Here is a 14000-nt window from a genome sequence, read left to right on the forward strand (position 1 = left end):
TGTGATGTCACAACACATGGAGGTTTGGTTGCCTCTGATCAGTCTAACTTAACTATAGGCAGTTCACAAGTTTTGTGTTATTAGGATAGATTCCCCCTCTTGAAATTTAAGACAGCATTTTTGATCATGTAGGCAATAAGCAGTTCATGCGTTTTGAAAATTGCACTCTCTTAAATGCGCTTTCAATGTGAAAACAATCTTCTGGCCCTAGTTACATTTTTCGTTTTGGTTCTAGTGTCCCATTAAGAGTGTGGATTATTAAGTGGCTATAATGTTTATAGTTCTATTATAAAACAGTTAGTTCTGGCCACACAAGCTGATTGATTGAAAAGTGTTCTAACCGTGTTGTTTCGCCATAACATCACAGGTTTTTCACACTGTATCACTCCACTGAGACGCCGTTGCTAAGCAATGACTTTGACAGCTGTAGGAGATGCTCAAGGCATTTGAACGTTTTTACTTCTTACTTTGTGCAGAAGAAACAGAAAATGGATACCTTGTAAGATCACATTTGACCTACAGCCGATTTGATCAGACTCTGAAGATGAGACTACACTAAATTCCCAAACTGCTGGCTGTGCAGTGAGTGAGCGGAGCTCGTTACTCTGACATAGCAACAAGCTGTAGCAAAAGCAATCGCTAACATTAAAACATATTAAATTCCATGTTCACAGCTGAATGTATTCATTTCTTACTTTATTTATTTAACTGTTGTATAAAAGCAATAGAACACTCAAGGTCATGTGTTATCGCTATAACACACTCCCTCTCATGTTCTGCTGCTTAATTGCTCTACAACAGCCCTCTCTGCGTGGACTTTTATTGTCCATGGTAGTATTCTAGAACTGCTGTTTACTCAGCACGAGACTGAATGTAGGTTACTGGAAGCATTCCATACAAACAAAGTGGAGGGCATCCTACCTCCTCCCACTGGTGAATGTAGCGGATGAGCCTGGAGAGTCTCAGGAGCCTCAACAAGCTGAGAATCTTTGTGAAGCGCACGATCCGCAAGGCCCGCGCCGTCTTGTACACTTCCGAGTCTATTCCCTTCTCCACGATCAGGAAGATGTAATCCACGGGGATGGACGAAACAAAGTCCACCACGAACCAGGTCTTCAGGTACTTCTTCTTGATGGTCTTGGGGTCCAGGATTATGTCCGAGCTCTCCTCGATGATGATACCCGTGCGGAAGTTGAGCACCAGGTCCATGAGAAAGAAGGTGTCGGAGACCACGTTGAAGATGATCCAAGGTGTGGTGGTCTCGTCTTTGAAGAAGGTGATGCCCACAGGGATGATGATCAGGTTACCCACCATGAAAAGCAGCATTGTAAAATCCCAGTAGAACCTGGATGGAGGGAGAGAGGAGAGGACAGGAGGCAAAATAGATGATCAGAGCTACTGTGGATCAGTTACATGAGGACAGCGTAACTCCTGGTCACGCTGCACAGTTTCACGTTCTGCCATTAAGATCTAAAGAGTCATTTAGAGTAGTTTGTTGTGGAATGCTGCATTCTGGAGAACTTGCTGAGTCAGAAATGTTCTCAGTGGTGGTGACAGGAACCAGATATCTCAAGAGTTTAACCACTTATACTCACATTTAGGCCAGGACCCCCGCCAGGCCCACAGTTTTATTACACACTTCTATAGCCTAAGAAAAGCTAAGCCATGTTGCATTCAAGTCCCTGTAGTGACTGAATAATAAGCCTTAGTATATAAGAAGCCTGATTTAGTCTTTCATCAGTGGTCAGTTTCTGATATATTTTCTCACATAGATTTCTCACATAGCTGTTGTCGGTTGGATATTTGGGTGGTGGACCACTCTCAACCTAGCACTAACACTGTTATGTGTAAAAACTCCAGTAATGCTGTAGAGCCCGATACACTCACAACGTCACATTGTCTCTCTGTCAGCGTCATTGCTGTGTTGAGAATGGCCCACTGGCAAAACAATATCTGGTCAATGGTGGCCCTGTAGTGAGTGGAAGCACGAGGTGGGTGTTTCTAATAAAGTGGCCAGCAAGGGGAACTACAAGGTGTTTGTGATATAGTGGCCAGTAAGTGGAAGCACAAGAAGGGTGTTTCTAATAAAGTGGCCAGCAAGGGGAAGCAAAATGGGTTTTTCTAATAAAATGGCCAATGATTGTATAATTATAGAATAAAGGCAAATTTTCAGCAACAGTGATTTTTAATACAGTATTAAAATAGGGGCTAAACTGGCTGACCCACAGCCTCCCCTACAGCATCTGAACAGGTCAGAGCAACTGCGTTCCCTTAACTGCCCCTCTCGGCGGGAGAGGAAGAAGAAGTCTCCGTTTCCGCGCGCGGGGAAAACTCAAGGTCACAGCAGCGCGCACTGCTGACTCATAACTCGAGGCTGGCGAGACTCGTGACCGCATTTTTACTGCGCGTGTTCAGATTATCTAACACACCTTAATGACGTCTGACTCGCGATCTGATGACCCACTGTTCGGTGGACTAAAGAGCCTGAGCCTCACTTTCCCCCCCAAATGCAGCCGCAGTGCTGAAGCATTTAGGCTGCCGGTTAACGGAAGGAAACGTCACGAAAGCTGACACATGACCGCACTACGGGAACGGCTAGTACATTTCCATCAGCTGCGTTTAACTTGTGATGTTATGACGCATATGATAGCAACGTGGCTCGGTAGCGTATCAACAGAACCGCTCCCTGACGCCCACCCATCACCTCTATAAACATATAGGCACCCATTACCGCATTAGCGAGTCAACGCTCGAGATGTATCCCAGTAACAAACTAAACCCACGGTATTTGACTACTTGACAACTTCTTAGGCAGTTACCGCGTCATACAAGCGTGGCTATAGAACTCTCGCTGAACTTACACTGATGTTAACGCTGTGGCGCTTCGCGCTGTCCGTGGTGCTGAATCTTAACACCCAAACCCAACTGGAAACCCACCCCAGTGCGTCATGATCGGTAAATAACCTCAGCTTTATTCCAATCAGAGGAGCTCCCAAAGCTACTCAGAGTCTAAAGCTTGCTATTAATACTATCTCAAGATCCAGTGACTTGTGTTATTGATCAATATGCACAGCAAGAACATTAGAGAACATGGCATCCACAGAAAGCGCACCAATAGTAATTTAATATGATTGGCAAAGCACTGCAAGAACAATGGAGAACATGCGATCACTAGAAAGCGCACCAATAGTAATTTAACGATCATATGTTTGACAAAGCACTAGAAGAACATTGTAGAACATGCTTCCAACAGAACACATATCAACAGTAACTTAATGATCATATGTTTGTCAAAGCACCGCCAGAACATTGGAGAACATGCTTCCAGCAAAGACTGTGCCAATATTAACTTAATGTGCAAATGAAAAGCGCACCAGTACTAGTTTAATATGCGTATGATTGGTAAAGGTAGCACAGCAAGACCACTGCAGAGCATGCTATCAGCAGAAAATGCACTGATATGGTATATAGTGATTATGTGCTTGGTAAAGGCACACAGCCATACAATGACCATATGAGTGGAAACCGTAAACATTAAAAGTGCTGGACAGCAGGCCAGCAACAGACATACTAGCCAAACTCATGATTTCTCTATAAAGTGGGTGGCAAGGGCCGTTTACTCATGATTTAAGTTCGGTAAGGCAACACATTCTCTCAGATAAAGAGCCTCTCCATCATATGACCCTGTACCACAGGCTCCCAGACTCTCCTTACCTGAAGTCACTGTAGGGGTGAATAATCCAGTTTCCCGCGCTCTTCACGCGCTCCTGCTCTCTCTCCACGGCCTTCTGGCTGCCGTACATGCGCAGGGAGAACTTGTTGACCCCCGGCTGCAGCATGCTCCCGAACTGCCTCTGCATGAAGCTGCCCTGGCTGCCGCGCACCTCCGCGTCCTCTCCGCCCGCCGCTGCCTGCACTCCGTCCTCAGACTTGAGGAAGGTGACGGAGCTGCGCGGCTGCTGCGCTCCGTGCGCCGCCGAGGACGCTTTGCGGCTGGGCGCGTTAGAGAACGACACGCGTGGGTCCCTCTTGTCCGGGAGGTCCCGGTCACCGGCGGGCGTGCTGGGGCCGTCCGCGCTGGCCGTGGAGTTGCATGCGGCGCGCCTGGGTCCACCGTCCTGTCGGGACATGATGGAGCGGAGGCTGCTCGCGCCAGAGTCCCGCCGGCACTCACCGTTCTTGCTGCACTTGGTGCCGGACGGTGCAGGTGCTTCGGCCGGTCCTTCCGGCGTCACGGATGAAGTTGTTGTCCTTCCTCCTCCGCCTCCTCCTCCTCCTCCTCCACCGCCGTCGTCCGTTTCGTTTCGTCCCGGAGCATCACCGGCACGCGCCGGCTGCTCCTTCCTCTCCGCCGCGCTAAAGTTTTTCATCCGGATGCTTCCTCCTCCTCCTCCTCCTCCTGCTCCTCCTGCTCCTCCGCGTCTGAGCCTCGCAAGCTGAAACTTAGCCTCTCCGTCTCCGTCCTCCGCCTCCTCCGTGGCGGCGTGGCTGGAGACGCGCGAGCCGGACTCGTCCACGCGGCTCTGCGCGCGGCTGGAGGCTGCGCCTTTCTTCTGCATGACGACTTCAGAGGTGGAGGAGGAGGAGGAGAGCTCAGTGCGCTCCATAGAGGAGAGGAGGGGGGATATTACCTACACACACACACACACACACACACACACAGAGAGAACCAATCAGAGAGAGAGAGAGAGAGAAGGAGGAAAAAGATGAGACAAGAGAAAGAGAGATGGAAGGAAAGGGGAGGGAAGTAGGAGAGAGAGATGGAGGGAGAGAAAGCAAGAAAAAAACGAGAGGGAGGAAAAAGAATGTTAGACGAGGGAGAGAGTGACGGGACAAAAAGGAAAGACAGAAGGTGAAAGGAAATACAGCATAACAAATACAGACAGACAGACAGACAGACAGACAGATAGATAGATGGGCCTCTCTCTCTCTCTCTCTCTCTCTCCAAACTTTCCAGGTTTTCCTGCGACTTTTCTCACTACGCTGAACTCCCCGGGACTAATCCTCCAGTCTGAAAGTGCAGTTCATCTTTAATACATTTCAGCCGCTTATTAAGCAGGATTTAAAGATCAGCGCTGCAGGTGACTGTAGATTTCAAACTAATCAGCAGAAGTGAAGAAATCGCAGCGCCATCATGTCGTCATTGAGGTGGAGGGTGAGCTCAATGACAGTTTCCTCACAGCAGCTAAAAAGCCTACCGCCCCCTAGCTGCAGAGTCGCGGATGTGCATCCTCAGTCTGTTCGTGGAAAATAAGGTGAGGCACCTGTGTGGTCAAAGTCTCAGACCTGTTGAGATGTAAATGTAATAAAATAATCCAATTATATATGTTTAGCTTATAGCTGGTAATTGTGTATTGCTGAGAAGAAGTTATAGTTATAAAGTTATAATAATTCTCAGCATTTTGGATCCAGGGGTCTGTCTCAACATGCAGTAGTTCTTGCTTACCCAGCTAACTTTAAGCTTGATTTATCTAATCCTGGTGGCTTTTTTTTACCACAATAAATACTTTCTACATATTTAGGTAGTTTGGTCTCTTTTTTTTTTTTTTTTTGGTGACGACTCCTCAAGTTTTATGTGTGGCTATTTACACCTTCGTGTACAAGCCAAAACAAGAGACATGGCAATAACACCACAAAACACATACCTTTATCATTGAGCTTTTTTCTCATCTTTTCTTCTTCTTTTTCATGATCTGACTCCAGATGCATATCCTCGTTCTTGAGACGTGATTAACCAACTGCTTTTTTCTTAGCATCTTAGACAGTATAACTGTACAGTAATAACCCAGATCTTATTGTTGGCAGCCCCTGGTGGTCTTGAGGCCCTAAGCAGCTGCTTATATTGCTTATTAGGTAGAACCATCACTGGGATGGGGCCTAGTTTATCTCTTTCACCTGACTGATTTGGACACAGGGTGTATTACAGCAGAGAAGATGAAATCTATATCATTTGTTTGGAACCCTTTAAAATGAACCCTACTCATCCAAGAGTTGATTAGTCTACCTTTAGCAACCCTAAGCTTCCTCTAATTAGGCTAATAAACTATACTGTGATCATTACATTCCTCTCACCAATTATAGAGTCAAAGGAACACACTTACAATTACGACATACTGCATCATCATCATCGTCGTTAACTGCTTAGTCCAGATAGGGTCGCAGTTAGAACATACATATGTGTATGTGTGTATGCATCTATATATATATATATATATATATATATATATATATATATATATATATGGAAGCATAAGGTCGGGACCATCACCCAACGCAACACATTTTTATTAAAAAAGATGCCATAAAGGGTTCTGCGATGCTAAAACCACTTCTTGTTTCCTAAAGAACCATCTATGATGGAGACCTGAGTATGAAACATTTTATAGCTTTAAAGAACCTTCGCATTATATAAATTAAAATTATACTGTTAAAAAGGTGCGACAAATAAAAAAAAAAAAAGAACTCACACTTTGTTTCCTTAAGAACCTTTTTTGTGAAAGAGATCTGTGAGTGTAAAGAACCTTTTGAAGGCTCAATGACTCTTCACAGTACAAAAGGTCTTTAGAAGCTTGTGTTCTGTCAAGAACCTTTCGGTATGTGGATGTTCTTTAAACTTTAAAAACATTCTTCACAATCTTATTTACAAAAGTGGTTCTCCAAAGAGCTATTAATTGAAAGGTTCTTTAAGGAACCAAAAGTTCCTTAAATGTTCTTCTATAACATCATGTAAAGAACCCTTTTAGGCTCCCTCATTAAGTATGTGCGCAAATGTAAAGGATCTTCCTTGAACCTCTACACTGTGTGGATGTTCTTTAAACTTTAAAAGGTTCTTCAAAATCTCTTTTAGAAAAATGGTTCTCCAAAGAACTATCCATTGAAAGGTTCTCTAGAGAACCAAAAGTTTCCTAAAGTGTTTCCTAAAGAACCCTTATTGACAGCTTCATTTATTTCAGTATGTGTCAATTTAAGGGTTCTTCTCAGACCCTGATATTAGGTTGTACAAACTTTAAAAACTCTCTTCACATCACAAATTTCATGAACTGAAATGGTTCTCCAAAGAACCATCCACTGAAAAATTCTTTAGAGAACCAAAAGTAGTGGTTCGATGGCATTGTGCACAGAACTCTTTCTGTCACTTTCATATTTAACAGTGAATGCCAGTTTAAGAGCTTTTTTCTAGAGCTTTAACACTGTGTTTGTGTGCACGTTCTTTAAACTTCAAAGATTCTTCACGGTCACAAATCTAAAATGGTTCTCCCAAGAACCATCCATACAAAAATTATTTAGGGTAACAAAAATAGTGGTTCTTCATAAGAGAACCACTTTTGAGAACTGCACCACAGTAACAAACCAGCTCTGTACATCTCTCAACTGTCTCCAACACATCAGTCACCGGACTCATCATCGTCCCCTGGTCATCCCTAAAGCTTCTGTTGCAACACCAGGGAGCCAAGCATACCTTGAGAGAACCACCGTTTGTCAATGACATTGAAAGGTTGTCCGGGTCCAGTGGTCTGAAGTGCTGTATCCATGTGCCAAGGAGATTCTGCCGCCTAAAAGGGTCAGCATGTTGTCATGGCATCCGCTTTACTCCACACTTCTTACCTTCGGCTGCTGCTTCTGCTGCTGACTGTAGACTGCACAACACTGTCTCCCTCCCTCTCTCTCTCTGCAGTGTCAGACCGCCAGCACGGACTTCCTGGTATGACACAGAAGTATGATGCTCTGGGCTTCATTTGCATAAAAGGCAGAGTTCCAAGAAAAGATTCTAATTGATCCTGGAGAGGAGCCAGACGCGCGAGATCTTGAGGAAGATAAAGAAAGCCGAGCGAGAAGAAGGAAGAGGAGGTGCTCTTCAGAAGTAATCTGATAAATGGTGATGCCAGTTTTCCTAGACATACAGCTGTTCGCCTTTAAGAGCAGAGCCATTCAGAAGAGTCTGAAAGCAGAGAACTCTGTGGAATAATCCTGTTGTGCACCAACTGCTATGAGACTGTAATGCAATGGTTTCCAAGCCCATAACTGAGGAAGCCATGTTCTTTGTTCTGGGGCTCATAACATTTACGAGTTGCGCCAAATGAGTCAAGGCAGTGAAAAGACAGGAATGTCTAGAGGTCTGCTGGACTGCACTCTTAAAAATAAAGGTCCCTAAATGGTTCTTGGTTCAAGCATGGTTCTAAGACAGGAAAGGTTGTTGGTAAGAAATGATATGTTGATAAGGAGGCTCTTCACACTTGTATATCTCTTTTTAAATAACTGGTTCTTTTTGGCAGGGCTGCCAAATCTTCCCTGCAAAGGTACTTGTGGTTGCAGGTTATAACAAACAAGCAAGAGCACACCTCATTCCACTTGCTCAATCTGCTGGCCTCAGTCAAACATCTGGTCATGTGTGCTTCTGCTCACTTGGAATAAAAATCTGCAGCCATCGCTGGCCTTTAAAGGATAAGACTGGACACCCCTGGTCTAGGCCATCAGTCTAAAAATCCTTTCTGGCACCTTTATAGTCTTAACAGTAAAGGTGCGGAAAGGGTTCTTTGATGCAATGGCAAATAAATAACAATTTTTGCAAGTGAGACATTTACATTTATGGCATTTTGCTGACGCTCTTATCCAGAGCGACTTACAATTTGATCATTTTACACAGGTAGGCCAGGGTGGTGTTAGGAGTCTTGCCCAAGGACCCTTATTGGTATAGTGGAGGGTGCTTGCCCTGGTCAGGGATTGAACCCCAGTCTACAGCGTAGAAGGCAAAGGTGTTAACCACTACACTAACCAACCACGAGAGACATGAGAGAATGAGGAACCTTAAAATTTGCACATCATTTAAAGCTGCAAGGTTTTTCCTAGAACCATACATCCAAGCCAAGAACCTTCAGGAACCTGTATTAAGGTTGTAGAAATGTCCCTTCTCCTAGTTAACAGGGCTTGACTTTTTAATCTGGCTAAGAAATCCTGCTTTTTGAGCACAGCTGTGTCATGATCAGCCAAGGAGGAATCACCATTCAGCATGAAGGCATTCCCATTATCACACACAGCAAACATGTAATGGGATAATCTCCTGTAGCTTTTCCCTACAGGTTCCAGGTTTAAGAGCCTGCCATGCTGCAGAAGAGAAGAATGAATCAAGGAGTTCCCCAGGGGGCTCTCCTAGGCCCAAAGGGTTTCCCATTTTGAAAGTGGCAGCACTCAGTGGATACTATACCTTCTGCAAAAGAGCAACAAAGTGTTTTCTAGGTAACATACAGTGTTCTAGCTCAATTAGGATCAGCATGTAGCAGCGGGTGGTCAAAGAGGTCACTATGTTAAAGAGAAGAGCGCTAAAATGGGTCATGATTAGTGACAGCTGAAGGAGACCCAGCAGATTACTGTTTCTTTTTCATTCCCTCAAGCACACCAAGAGGCGATAAGAACAAGGCTGTCTAATTAGAGAAAAGCGTGGGAAATTTTCTTACACACATGTGGAGCCACAAGTGGATGCAAGGTGTTCAAGAAAAACTATAACATTCGCCGGGTTTCCATTCAAATGTTTTGCAAATGTTTATGAAATCACAGCAGAAAAAAGCAAATTGTCATGTTTCCATCCATTACAGCAAAGAAGCCTTAGATGACAGGGTACCATGGCAAGGGGCTGTATTGAAACAAGCAAGATGAAGGGATTTTACTTATTTTCTTTAAGTAGAATTACATTTACAGTCATTTGCCATTTTTATGGCCATGTTATTTGCAGCTTGGGCAGGACAAGCAACAGCCCATCTAATGTGGCCTGATATTTCCATGCCACCCCAACAAAGTCCACCTAGCATCTGGGAATGCAAATTCACCAGACAATTCTGGGAGCCATTTTTCAAGCCTTTCAGTTTGACAAAAATAACCTTTGTAAATCACCACGATCAGGCCATCTGTAGGCGTCAATCACTTATGGCGTGATGCATCACTGTTTATTTAAAAAAACCCTTTACCATCACCTTTTTCCATATTTCAGCTTTATGGATATTCTAACTTTTCCACTTCATCGTACTGTAAAAATCTTTGTGATAATTGGTTGGGTTTTTTGTTTTTCTACTTTTTGCCATTTTCCATTCCGTTTTTTTTGTTTGTTTTTTTTAATGCATTTTTAAAAATTTGCAAAAAACTGATGGACAGAAAACAAACTGGAGACCCTCTGGGCCAAAGTGGAGCAGAGATCACCTTGATAATTAGCTAACAAGTTGAATTAGATGTGTTTAATGAGGCAGCATGTTGCAGTGTTTTGGCCTGTGAGGACTGGAGCTTGACACGTGTTCTGGCCCCTTCAGTCTGCACCTATTACTCTAATGTATCCATTTAGAAAGTAAATTCCATCCATCCATCCATTTTCTAAGCCGCTTCTCCATCAGGGTCGCGGGGGGATGCTGGAGCCTATCCCAGCAGTCATCGGGCGGAAGGCAGGATACACCCTGGACAGTTTAGCGAAAAATCGAAGAAGTACTGTTTTCCTTAGCCCAAATGCAGTCCATCAACTACATGTGTAGTGTCTGATTTGTGTTGTTTTAGTTTTGTACAGTGCCTAAGAGGGCAACCTGCTCCTTACAGGCACAACTGCACACTCATGACTCACACAAAGATCCAGCAGTTAACATTCTTCACCAGCTAGCTTCCATCAACAGTCCACAGTCGATGTCTATTTACAGTGGGTTGCAAAAGTATTCATACCCCTTGAACTTTTCCATATTTTGTCACATTACAACCACAAACATAAATATATTTCACTGGAATTTAATGTGAAAGACCAACACAAAGTGGTATACAATTGTGAAGTGGAAAGAAAATTATACATGAATCAAAACATTTTTTACACATAAAAAACTAATAAGTGCGACGTGCAAAAGTATTCAGCCCCCTTTTCCCTGAGTGCAACCAATTGCATTCAGAAGTTGCCTGATGACTGCTAATGACTCAAAAGGGTCCACCTGTATGTAATCTAATCTCAGTACAAATACAGCTGCTCCGTGACGGCCTCAGATGTTGGTTAAGAGAATATTGGGGAGCAAACAGCATCATGAAGTCCAAAGAACACACCAGACAGGTTAGGAATATGGTTTTGGAGAAGTTTAAAGCAGGCTTAGGTTATAAAAAGATTTCCCAAGCTTTGAACATCTCACGGAGCACTGTTCAATCCATCATCCGGAAATGGAAAGAGTATGGCACCACAGTAAACCTGGCAAGACAAGGCCGTCCACCTAAACTTACAGGCCGAACAAGGAGATCACTGATCAGAGAGGCAGCCAAGAGGCCCATGGTGACTCTGGATGAAATGCAGAGAGCCACAGCTCAGGTGGGGGAAACTGTCCACAGGACAACAATTAGTCGTGCACTACACAAATGTGGTCTTTATGGAAGAGTGGCAAGGAGAAAGCCATTGTTAAAAGAAAACCATAAGAAGTCCCGTTTGCAGTTTGCCAGAAGCCATGTTGAGGACACAGCAAACATGTGGAAGAAGGTGCTTTGGTCAGACGAGACCAAAATAGAACTTTTTGGCCACAATGCAAAACGCTATGCGTGGCGGAGAAATAACACTGCACATCACTCTGAAAACACCATCCCCACTGTCAAATATGGTGGTGGCAGCATCATGCTCTGGGGGTGCTTCTCTTCAGCAGGGACCGGGAAGTTGGTCAAAGTTGATGGGAAGATGGATGGAGCCAAATGCAGGGCAATCTTGGAAGAAAACCTGTTGGAGTCAGCAAAAGATTTGAGACTGGGGCGGAGGTTCACCTTCCAGCAGGACAACGACCCTAAACATAAAGCCAGAGCTACAATGGAGTGGTTTAAAAAAAAGAATATTCATGTGTTAGAATGGCCCAGTCAGAGTCCAGACCTAAACCCAATTGAGAATTTGTGGCAAGATCTCAAAACTGCTGTTCACAAACGCTCTCCATCCAATCTGACTGAGCTTGAGCTGTTTTGCAAGGAGGAATGGGCAAGAATTTCAGTCACTAGATGTGCAAAGCTGGTGGAGACATACCCTAAAAGACTTGCAGCTGTAATTGCAGCAAAAGGTGGCTCCACAAAGTATTGACTCAGGGGGGCTGAATACTTTTGCACGTCACACTTATTAGTTTTTTATTTGTAAAAAATGTTTTGATTCATGTATAATTTTCTTTCCACTTCACAATTGTATACCACTTTGTGTTGGTCTTTCACATTAAATTCCAGTGAAATATATTTATGTTTGTGGTTGTAATGTGACAAAATATGGAAAAGTTCAAGGGGTATGAATACTTTTGCAACCCACTGTATCTCTTTCTTATTCATGATACAGCTCATCTATACTGTTTATAAATCTAAAATCCTAAAATATGAAAATGGTTTTGTTCAAATTATATATATATACATTTGATTAAAACTATTTGCTGCACAGGAGGGGCTCTCCAGTTTAATGGTAAAAATGTAGATAAGGAATAACGAAATCTTATTGAGCTTATATAGCTTACAAAGGTTTGGGAGCCTCTGGTCAAATTTCATGTTTTGTTGATTAAGTGAACATTATTTAACAAATACTCTGCACATTTAAGACATCTAAGCCGCTTGTCCTTCAGGACACAGAAAGGCAGGGTTGGCCACTGCTATGTCTAGAAACCGGTCATTTGACCAAGCGTATTCAAACTTTTGCATAAGACTACAAATAATTACAGTGCCTTGCAACAGTAAAGGTCACCAGATTTGTCTGGAATATAAATGACACTATTTCCTGCTGCTTTCATTCATTTCAGAATCAGAATCCTTTATTGATCCCAGAGGGAAATTGCAGTTTTAAGTCAAAAGACAATGAATTAATTTAAAGTGATATGGGTTTTATAAAGAATAAATATTGTGACAAAAAATGCTAACTGAAAAATGCTGTTTGGATAAATATTCAACCCTTCAGCTTTGGGAAACTCCTAGTTTACACAAATGAAAGAAACTGCCCCAATGAGGACACATTAGGCCTATAATTAGCCTGTACCACTGAATCATTACACGTTTCTGGATAAAAGACCCCCTTAACTAAATATCCAATGATCAGACCCTTAATCTGATACAAAACTAAAACTTAAGACCAAAGAGCATTCTAAGCAAATTAGAAAAAGTTATATACATGCACAAGAAAAAATGCTACAGATTAATATCAACTGTGAGGAAATGGAAACCACACACCACCCAGACTCGTCTATTCAAGGCCATCCCTCAAAACTCAGTGCCCGAACAAAAAGAGGCCACATGGAGGCCAACAATCATCAAAAAGGAACTAGAGTTCAGTGGCTGCAACTGGACTGAAGGTGCACCAGTCACTGATATCAAGAGCTCTGCATACAAATGGGATGGTTGGTATAGTGTAGTGGTCAACACCTCTGCCTTCTACACTGTAGACAGGGGTTCAATCCGTTACCAGGGCAAGCACCCTACCCTATACCAATAAGAGTCCTTGGGCAAGACTCCTAACACCACCTTGGCCTACCTGTGTAAAATGATAAAATTGTAAGTCGCTCTGGATAAGAGTGTCTGCCACATGCCATAAATGAGGGAGGCTAGAAAGAAGCAATTGTTAAAGACACTGTCCATTTCTCAATGAAAACAACGAAGCGTGGTGGCAGCATCATGTTTTGAGGGTGTCTTTCCCAAACAGGGACTGGGCTTCTTACTAAACTTGAAGGATGGCTGGATTGTACAAAATACAGGGAGATATTGGAAGATAAGCTTTAACACTTCAACAAATTGAAGCAGGTTAAGAGAAACTTGGCCTTTCAGCAGGAAAATGACCCCAAGCACAGGGGCCGTAAAACAAAAAGATGAATGTTCAGCAACGGCCAAGTCAACATCTGCATTTCAACCCTACCAAGAATCTAGGTCACTGTTTGAAAATTGCAGTCCACAAGGGCCACCCAGCCAACCTGAACGACTGACTGGCAAATCTGCCAGGATATTGGTTTTCAATAAAATAACAGTCTGGAATAATCTGTGTGAGTGTCATATGTAACCCA

At 43.4% G+C, this 14000-nt stretch overlaps 1 protein-coding gene across 1 annotated transcript in view; it reads right to left on the reverse strand.

Moving 5' to 3' along the window:
- LOC108442426 (potassium/sodium hyperpolarization-activated cyclic nucleotide-gated channel 2-like) overlaps window positions 1–7622 on the reverse strand; it is a 93577-nt gene extending 85955 nt beyond the window's left edge. Inside the window, exons 1-3 of the mRNA XM_017722452.2 lie at window positions 7460–7622; window positions 3715–4631; window positions 922–1345 (exon numbers count right to left, since the gene is read on the reverse strand). Coding sequence (XP_017577941.2) covers window positions 922–1345; window positions 3715–4631; window positions 7460–7489 — 1371 coding nt within the window. The 5' untranslated portion in view covers window positions 7490–7622. The remainder of the gene's footprint in view (window positions 1–921; window positions 1346–3714; window positions 4632–7459) is intronic.
- Window positions 7623–14000: the final 6378 nt, after the last annotated feature.

The sequence above is a fragment of the Pygocentrus nattereri genome, chromosome 19 (assembly GCF_015220715.1).
Source record: "Pygocentrus nattereri isolate fPygNat1 chromosome 19, fPygNat1.pri, whole genome shotgun sequence".
Lineage (NCBI taxonomy): Eukaryota > Metazoa > Chordata > Actinopteri > Characiformes > Serrasalmidae > Pygocentrus > Pygocentrus nattereri.